The sequence below is a fragment of the Phalacrocorax aristotelis genome, chromosome 1 (assembly GCF_949628215.1).
Source record: "Phalacrocorax aristotelis chromosome 1, bGulAri2.1, whole genome shotgun sequence".
In the NCBI taxonomy this organism is placed as follows: Eukaryota; Metazoa; Chordata; class Aves; order Suliformes; family Phalacrocoracidae; genus Phalacrocorax; species Phalacrocorax aristotelis.
The window spans coordinates 130,006,763-130,016,725 of record NC_134276.1 but is presented as its reverse complement, the minus strand read 5'-3'; the positions used below and the strand labels follow the sequence as shown (position 1 = coordinate 130,016,725).

The following is a 9,963-nucleotide window of genomic DNA, read 5'->3' as shown; positions in this document are numbered from 1 at the left end:
TTACAGTGCTTTATCCTTGCCACCTAGACCTCTCTGCCAAATTCTGACTGGGGACACTGATTTGTGACAAGACTTCACAGTAAGTCCATGCCAGCAAGATTCACGCTAGCCTCGTATCTGTGCATTTTCCTATTGCATTGCTGTCTCTTTCCTGTGTTTCTACTTTTGGTCAGATTCCTGTAACTGGCAAAAGAACAGATTGCTTCTGAAACTGAGGGGAAAGACTGGCTAAAAATGTAGTGGCCATACAGTGGCCATATTGCTGTGATACGCTCAGACTGTACATTTCTTAGGGCAGGGACACTCTTCCTTTGGGGACTGCATTTCAGATACTACAGGAAATAAAAGGATGACCTCAGTAATGCACCAACATCATGAGCATGCAAATAGTTCAAACAGATCTTTGAATAAAAAACTTTACTGCTTTGGTGTAAATAGATGGAGAAGCGTAAGCGCACAACCAAACATGTATCTAGGAATCCGTCACACGACTTTCATGAGATGGTGGTACCATCTCCCTGGCTGTGTTAGACTTTCAGGTAAGGGCACATCTGTCTCATTGGTGTGTGTTCGTCCTTCTTTGCAGAAGAACAAGACAGCTTTGCCCATGACTGTGTTAAATGGTAAGAAGCGTAAGGAGCGAAGGAGCGCTCCCTGTCCAGGCGCTGTTCTACAGCTGCTTTATTTGGACAACAAAATGAAGAAATTGCTTCAATCTGATCAGAAGGATGACTAAATACCTTTCCAAAACCATCAGACATTATTTTTCTTTACAGTTATTGGCAAGAGCAGTCATTTCCTTAACCCAGTTTGCTCCAGCCAAAGGCTTTGGGGCTGTTTTAGGCAGAAGATCTTTTTTATTTCCATGTCACTCCTGAGAGAAATTTCTCCAGTTCTCACAGGGAAGTTAGGCAGCATCAGCTGCCTGGCCTGGAGGGCTACCGAAGCCCTGTCCCATCTGCGTCCTCCCAGAGACACATATACAGATACATTCTGACCCTGAAATACTTGGCTCCAAGATCAAGCTGGCTTATTGCCATAGAAGCAGGTTTTTAGTGTCTCTTCAAATACGTGACTGAGTTTGTCAACCCAGTCAATTTTCCAAGATTGAAAGCTGCAATATGAATAGCCAACTCCTGGCTTCCAGCCCATTCTTCATGTTCCCAACCCCAGCACTAGACTCACATTGATTCACAGATTGTAAGACAAAAGCCCGTAGGCTGTAACGGGCCCACTCCTTCTTCATTACACCTACAAATTCCAGTGATCTGGATAATATCTCAATCAAAAAAGAAGGAAATAAACTTGTGAAATCATACCAATAGGCAGTGACATTTCCATACAAACCTCTAGAGCAACAGCGTAATTGAGAAATTAGCAAATTTCTTAGACTAAACCAAATTGGAGCACCTAAAGAAAACCTGCAAACACTTCTTTCCATTTTAAATTTAAAATTATGGTAATAAGATCTAGTCTTTGTAGCAGGATGCAACTGTTACTCGTTGCCAAGTTCTATGGAAATTTTGAAACGCCATGGGATATAAGACAGGCACCGGTATTACAGCCTTAAAGTAAAACAAACCTGCGGCCAAGGTGTGCAAATCTGATTTAGTTTTGCGCCGCTATGTGTATTTGCAGAGTTGTTAAACAACATCCCGGTATGCTAAAAAAAAAACCCAAACCATATTCATGAAATTGAAAATTCTGTTTCCTGACCTTTTTTTTTTTTCTGTAATCTTGGATTTAGTAATTCCAGGAAATTTTGTATTACCTCAGTACACTGTAGTGGTCCCTCATGCAAACAGCGAAAACCACTCAGTTCTTCTGTGCTTAAAATGCTTTTAGCAGTATAACTATTTTAGTATGAAGGGGTTTATCTTTTTTTGTTTGTGAACTTAATTACTCAGTAACTACAGTTATATTAGTTCAGAAACTTAATGTTGGTGCCACTGACTTTACTTCCCAATTGATGTGATTATAATGGCAATGGGAACACTGTTGCAAAGACTTTCAAACCTCATTAGGTTTAACAGTTCCTTACAGTGTACGATCGCAAACCACAGTGTGATTCACTCGAGAACAAGTCAGAGGTAATGAAAGCAAACGCATTTGATTTTATGCACAAACTCTTTTCATTAAAAAAGTTGAAAAAAACCCCGCACTCTTTGCACATTCAAGCAAATGCTGAAAGTGCCCAACTTAGCTGAAAATGTCATCTCCCCACCCACAAAGCAACAGCTGGCAGAGGCATATAAGCACTGCAAATACCCAGTCGTCAAGTGTAAATCTGATCACAGGAAAATTCACTTAGGCTGGAAAACTGTTCATTGATAGCAGAAATGATGCAGTTGCGGTAGCAGTGCAGGACCTTGGAGGAAACCAAGTGTGAGTTTAGCAAATGACGACTCCCTGTGGTCTTTGCATTTGAAGGATGGCATGAAATACATGCAGAGCTTAGCTCACTGTACATTAAGGCCTGGATCTGTTACATTCTTCTTGGATGAAACAGAATAGTGCAGGAGTTATTAGTAGTTAAGTTCGCAGTTAGAAGTGGAAACTAACACCTGAGAATTTTAGAATATTCAAGGTAGTAAATAATGCTTAGGCCAGGGCAGAGGGTATTAGCAATAAATGCCTCATTAACATGAATCTCCTGAAAAATCAGGAGAACTTCAAGGACTGACAGTGGAAACATCCTGCTACAAAGAAGGTTGTGGAGATAAGGGAAAGCCACAAATCGGTCAGCAGTGATAAAAGGGAACCTCTTGCCCTAGAAGGCCTAAAAGACTGGGCAATTACTGAAGCACAGTAACTGGGGGAAAGGTAATTCCATCAGCAGGAGATTGCAACCACTGGCTCAATTGAGGGATGAAAGGACTACCCCCCCCACTCCTCTTGAGCTTGTGCAGTGAATTAAAATCACACTGTAGCTTTAAATTTAAGCAAAGAAAATCCAGGCCAACAGAAGAAGAGGATATTCAGTCAGGTCAATGATTATGTATTAGATAGGCATGGTATGTTAACTTTCATGTATAAATGTCAAGAAGGAATGATAGTAGGTGTGCAAGTTAGCAGAGAGATCCCCCATGCACCTGGTGCCAAATAATGCCTGCTCTTTAACACGCCCGGCATTAAGGAGTTTTATTCCCAGTTTTCAGTGACGATTTGGTGACCCAGGTGGGACATCTCTGAAGCTGGACAGATCCATGGGATTGAGAGGTCTCTGGCACCACCAAAGGTTTTTTGGGGAGGTCCTCCAATCCCCTGGTCTGGTAAGTTCAGGGCAAGACCCCTGGGATTAGTTAAGGCATTCCTGTCCACAAGTTGGGAAGTGATCCCGTTGGAAGGGATATCAAAGGAGAACCCAGGTAAGGGAAGGCTTGTTTACACACTGTTATGGGGATGCCTGGAGTGCCAGCTGTCAGGGTGAGGGAAGGCTTGTTTGCAGGAAGTGCCAGCCATAACGGCTTGTTTGTACCTAGTGCCAGCCATATGGGGGTGTGTGTGCATCTTGTGTTTTGTGTTGATCGATTGAGGGGGGATTCTGTTATTCTGATCCACCCTACTGCTGGAATACTTGGTATCACAGCTCCTGTATTTTCTGTCCTTTGCCAGTGGAGTAGAAACCATGGCTTTATGTTAAGCACCTAGGCTCCTATGTATTGTTCCCAGGATTGACAGAGGAACTGGGTTTAGTTTTCACCTCAACAAGAAGCGATTCAAATTCCTGACCTTCAGAAGAGTATCCTACTATGAGATAGTAGGAAGAAAACATTAAAGATTGACTTGGCAACTGAGGAAGGGAAAACCTGGGAAAGTCTGTTGGGGTACTCGGTCAGGAAAAGAGGAAAACCAGTCTTTTTCTTGAGTCTTTCATTAGTATTTTATGGACTTTCTACCAGTTTTACTGTATAAGTACGCACAAGAAGGGAGAATGCGTCCTTGCCACGTATCCCTGTAGTCTCCCCAAAATAGAGGAACCTAGGTAAGGGCATCCACCACCAGGCTCAAGTTTCTCTCTCACTTTCTCTGCCCTGTGAAGCATTAATCATCCTCTACAATGCGAGCAGCTCCATAGGAAAAACTTAGTCCTGCTTTGAATGCATGTGGGTGACCTGTGGTTCCTTCCACCCTAAAATAATCTGTTTCTAAGCAAAAGTGTCAGTCCCTCCTTCAGAGTTCTCTCTGCTAATCCTGAAGATGTCATAACCTACAGAAAAGTTGTAGCATGCAAGGTGGGAGGTGGCATCCTCCCAGCAACAAGATTCAATCCAAAATCTCTGGCATCTTGGGAGGACATGTTACCTGACAAGAGGACTAGTCAGCAGCAGAGAACTGCTGTGCCTGCCACCAGGATGTGTCAGGAAGATGGCCACATTACATTTCTCGTGTAAACACTGTGACTTGGAGCCTTTATGGGGTAGGGAGCTCCCTTTGGCACTTGACAGAGATTGAGAATGGAGGAAGGAAAGGGAACAGAGGGACACAAAGGCTTGTTCTGGGTTTCTGGCACTGAGCAAAAGGAATTTATGGGATGACTCCATTTGGAAGCCAGTTAGGTGCAATGTTGTTCCAAACATAGCTACGGAGAGTAGATCAGTATTGTTCTGATTTTGTAATAACTGAACATGACAGCATTGCTCAGCCCAAGGTGCAGTGTCATTCTAGCTCATGCTGCAACCTGCATTGGTGAGGTAAGGGAGCCTACAGCAACTCCTAGAAGGAGGGGAAAAAAACCCACTCAGCGTTGGAGCAACTTCAGTGTTGATTTTGGAGGGTCCTCTGGTTAGAGATCTCCATGGTTGCCTTCCCCCCCCCCCCGCCCCGAGCTGCTGTGTGCACTGTTGTGTGAGGAGCAGAGCTGACATTGCTCCAAGTGGCAGTGCACAGCGGGACGCAGCTGCTTGGCAGTGAGCGAGCGTGTGGGCCAAGTGCACCGGGAGAGAGTCAGCCAAGGGCTGGACCTGCAGTGAGAGACTTCCCATCCAGCCCTCGTGCTGTGCTGGTCTCCCCGCCACAGTCAGCCGAGGTCCTGGGAACTGAGCATGCTTTGAGGCTATAACGTCTGCAGCTGGACCTGCTGGCAGCTGGATTCTTCTCATCCAGGATAACACACTGCGGGTGAGATGCAAGCAAAGGAGGCTGATGATTCCACTCACTCCTCTGGGAGGAAAGCTGGCTTATGGCTGCCACAGGAGTATTTGGCAGAGTAGCAAATTTTCAGTAGCTGCTGAGTATTTGTTTCCCAAACTGTCACAGTATTTCCCTTTCTTCCTCAAAAACACTCTGTAGTGTCTAGAGGCCATTCATCCACAAAAGGGAATGTAATGTTTTGAGTTTTGTGAACGGGCTTTCTGGGCAGCTATTGCTAAAGAAAACCGCTTTCCTCTTAGAGCAAAGGGTTTGTCAATCTTGAAGGTCAGAGCTGGTTTCTGTTTTATTTTTTTCCTTCACTTAGGCAGAAGGGTCACCCCCCCAGAGGCCAACCCAGCCTTGGCTGACACAAGCGAGCACGGCCAGGCTTGGCCTCGAGCCCACCCCTCAAACCGAGACATTGCCAGGTGTCCCCCAAAGAAAACAGTGGCCATTTAGGGGAGCATCAGTGTCAAACACCAGGCTCCGGGGCGTACGGGGTTTAGACGACCATCATTTTCTGAGGCGGCGAGCTGCACGTTATCTGTTCTCCCCCTAACCCGTGGGGCTCCCACTCCACACTAAATTGATTTAATTTCAGGTTTTCAACTAGCAGAGCTGAAACTTCCCCTCTGTTAAGAGGAACGGGACAATTTCTGCTGCCAGTGCTCGCGAGAGTTACCCCCCATGAACGGAAACGCCCTTCGCAGTGTCACCTCGCAGCCCGGCTCCCCTCCGGCGGCCGCAACCCACAGCGAAGTCCGAAATCCCCGCTCCTAACCGAGGCCCGGGGTTTCCAGAGCGAGCCCAGCGGCAAAGCACCTGGCACCGCCCTTCCAGGGCCGGGCCCGCCAGCCTTAGGGCGGCGACTTCTGTGCTTGGTCTTGAGCACGGCGGGAACGAGTCACTTGCGGGCGGAGCAGCGATGAGGTTGCTATTTGGGCTGAGGTTCCTGTTCTTTGGCTTCTTTCTAGGTAAGTCGTGAGGGGGGCGGCGGGGGGACCCTTCTCGAGCTCTCCGTTCCCCTGCCGCCTGGCACCCCTCACCTGTGTCCGGGGGGGCAGCGAGCGCTAGCGGCGGCGCTGCTGGGAGCGGGACACCCCGTAACAGTCCCTCCAAGGTGGCCGCAGGGCGCCGAACCGGGAAACGGCAAGGGCGGCGGCTTCGCAGTCGCCGTTCGGGTTTGGCAGCTGCGGTGCGTCCCGGCCTGGGAAACCGCCCCCTCCCACCTCCCCGGGCGCGGCCGTCCCCGCCGGGCGTCGGGAGCGTGGCCTGGCCTGGCCCTCTTCTCTCATGGCCTTCGGTGTGGCTCTGTGCGCGGGGCTGGAGGGAGCTGTTCCCGGCCGCTTATTTTTCTCCTTAGTCGTAGAATCGTTTAGGTTGGGAAAGACCTTTAAGATCATCGAGTCCAACCGTTAGCCTAGCACTGCCAAGTCCCCCACTAAACCACGTCCCTGAGCACCGTATCTACACGTCTTTTGAATACTCTGGGGATGATAGCCCAACCAATTTCCTGGCAGCCTGTTCCAGCTCCCTTTCAGTGAAGAAATTTTTCCTAATATCCAATCTAAACCTCCCCTGGCACAACCTCAGGCCATTTCCTCTCGTCCTATCACAAGTTACTTGGGAGAAGAAACCAATACCCACCTCACTACAACCTCCTTTCAGGTAGTTGTAGAGAGCGATAAGGTCTCCCCTCAGCCTTCTCTTCTCCAGGCTAAACAACCCGAGTTCCCTCAACCTCTCCTCATAAGGCCTGGTCTCCAGTCCTTTCACCAGCTTTTTTGCTCTTCTCTGGAAAGGCTCCAGCGAAGGACCAGAAGAGAGCTGTCTGAATGCAGCCTCCCTCAGTGCTTGTTTGTAGTTCCCTCCCGCTCCCTGCCCATGTCCCTGTTGCCTGGAGCCACCCCTGCTTCTCTGTCTCCACGTCTCCTCTCTGTCACTCCTCACAGAACCCCATTTCACCCGCTGTGTGCTCAGCTCTGCCTTACAGATACCTCTTGGCAGCAAGGCACTGCCCAGGGCATCTCTGTGGTAGTAGGCAGAACAAAATAGCTGCCTTTCTTCCGTATTTAACAGTAGAATTTCTTTGTATTGCCCATCAGTATGTTTAGGATACCTCACCCACCCTGACCTGCAGTTTTTCGCACATGTAATACTTGCACCTTCTTCGTCTCAAACTTGGGTGAATGGGAAGGTTACAGTAGGAATGGGTGTGACTTTTATGGTACAGTTGATTACCTGTCCAAGTGAAATTACTCTGCGCTACAGAGGTAGCATGTCTGCGCGCGGGGGGGGAACGACCTCGTACTCCCAAGGCACATTTGTCCCCAGTTCCTATGGCGTGAAGGAGCTTAGGAAAGTAGCTTTTATTGCAAAACTATTTTGTCATCTCTGTATAAGAAAATGCTGGTTATTGTGTATTCTGTGTTACTTCTTGCTCAAGGAAAAATCATCAAAGTTCTCAATGGTTTGGCTTTTGTGTTTTCTGTTTTTTTTTTATGGGTGAGGCTTTTTTGTAGAAGTAAACTATTAATATTAACTTCTGGTAAAATACTAAACAAAGCCCTTCTTAATTCAACTTTCACCTGTGTACCTGAGGAGCATAGCCCTCATGTCCATAGCCCTTGCACAGGGCTATGAACATGAGAAATACAAACAAAACTTGCTTATTTTTGAAATTGAAGACAGATGTACAAACTTTCACATTTTCATCAGGAGTAGCTGCTATTGCTGGATAAACTAAGCAGCGTGGCTTGGTGTATGTAGCTCTTCTTATAATTCTTCTAGTCTAAGAGGTTTTGCAGTGGCTTTTCTGTTGCTTTGGGAGTTTCCTGGATGTGCTTAAAATAGGACCTATTATGCCCCTTTAAAAAAAAAAAAAAAAAAAAAACAACAAAAGAACAGTCTTCCTTTGCTTTTCCTGATGGCTTTAAGCAGCTGGTTCTGCTACTGAGTGTTCAGAACAACTCCCTGAGATTTCCTCCCATACTATTCCAGAAATCTTCATCTTGTTTTGTTTAATTAAGATTGTGAGATCCTGTTCTGCAGCCAAGACAGTAAGAAAGCTCTGGGACCAGGTCTGTGGAGAAGCTAAGGACTTTGCACACCCGTGTGAGCCAGTCTGCCCATGTTCAGCCTTAGATGCAATTTCTTCATCTCACCTGCACTGCTTTTGCAGATCATTCTTAATGAGTGTTAGTAAAGCATGATAATTGAGCATCCTCTTCTAACTTCCTGTTTGTGCAAAAGCACTCTGTTACCTTACTTTGCATAAGTTGCATGCTGCTGCTACTCTGAGCATTGGAGTCTAGGTGCTGTAGACTTAGCCAGGAAATGAGATTCCAGGTTCCGAACAAGGTAGAGTTGAAAGGGAGAGATGATGGTGATTGGGCAACTGGAGAGGGTAATTGTGGCTGCAAGTATCATAACATCCTCCTTTACCAAAAAAATTAACTAGCTCTGTTGTCTTCTCCTCTCTATAAAACTTTGATTCTGCCCTGATTGATTAGGGTAGGAGATCAGGAATACAAATACAAGCTTTTTACTGTTGTTCACTAAACTAAATCAGTGAGATTTCACACCCTCTCTGTGTTTGTATGCTTGCATTGTTGCCTGATATGCATGTGGATGCCTATGTGTAAATGTTCTTATGTTGATTTTATCAAGGTAAAATAATCTGTCATCTCCATGTGAGAAAATCAAGACTCTGAAAGTCAGACTGATTTGCCCAAGTGCATAAAGTAAATCAGTAGCAGTTTGACTTGGCATGAAAGTTTCTAGCCTTGCAAGTACCTGTGGTAAATGGCCAGGATGCTGTTGGTTGATCCTCATCTTCTGTCAGCCTTCCCCTCCTGAATCCTTGCCTTCCCAGCCACCCTGCTTCTCCACTCAAATTCAAAGCACTGCACCTATACCAGTCTCATGTCGTTGAACATCTGGAAATGTGAGGGAGAGAGAAGCATGTGGCATAATCCATCTTGAAGATGTGCTTCTTCATTCTTCCATGGGAACCTGTGATGCACAGAAGCTGCAGTGTAGCTTTGGCATCTTCAGAATCCCTACTCACTGTGTAGGGATTACTGCTTTTCACAACACCCTGTCAGGTCAGGTTTTTGTCAGATTGTCAGATAAAATCTCAGTCTTGCAAATACAGTGCTTGAAGTGTACAGGTCGCATTGAGGCTATGAAGGACTTTGATTTCAGACCTGCAAAGGCCATACTTCTTCAGTCATTGGGAGCTCAAGCCAAGACTATTCAGTTTTGGGATCCTGGAAATTGTGGATGGGGAAAAAAAGAACCCACACAGGGATCTTTGCACCCTCCCTGTACGTGGGTTGCAGGAGGAGGATCCCTCCTCCTCCTGTATAGAGGTATACATACCTCTACACCAGCAGGATGATCACAGTGTCAGCCACTCTGGTGGGGTTGTTCTGGTGTGCTGCAGATGGCAGCCAAACACCTAGTGACTTTAGCAAAGTCAGGACTCCCGCCCCCACACCAAAAGTAGAGGGGATAAGGGAGGTAAGCTGGATGAGTGAACTAGAGCACTTAGAAGCATTCTGCATTTGTAGTGAGGCTCATGTGAAAGCCATGGAACAATTTCAGCGGTCTGGGCATCAACTAATTTTTAAGCAGTATTGCTGCCTTCTAGTTCTTGCATATTTTGCTGTGTTCCTTAGTGCTTTGTTTCCTCGTTCAACTTCTTTCATAAAAATTGAGTTAAGGGGAGACAACGTGGTTCACCTAAGAGCACAAGTTACTGTATGAAATATTGAGTGTGGGTTGACAGAAAGACATTTGTTAGCAAGTCTCATGTTTTCTTTCTGA

General features: G+C 46.4%; 1 protein-coding gene across 8 annotated transcripts in view; it reads left to right on the top strand.

Moving 5' to 3' along the window:
* The first annotated feature begins 5,990 nt into the window (after positions 1 to 5,990).
* CD58 (CD58 molecule) overlaps positions 5,991 to 9,963 on the top strand; it is a 33,596-nt gene continuing 29,623 nt past the window's right edge. For all 8 annotated transcript variants that reach the window (XM_075107112.1, XM_075107091.1, XM_075107073.1 and 5 more), the window contains exon 1: positions 5,991 to 6,107. In XM_075107112.1, the coding sequence (XP_074963213.1) occupies positions 6,059 to 6,107 (49 nt within the window). In that variant the 5' untranslated portion in view covers positions 5,991 to 6,058. The remainder of the gene's footprint in view (positions 6,108 to 9,963) is intronic.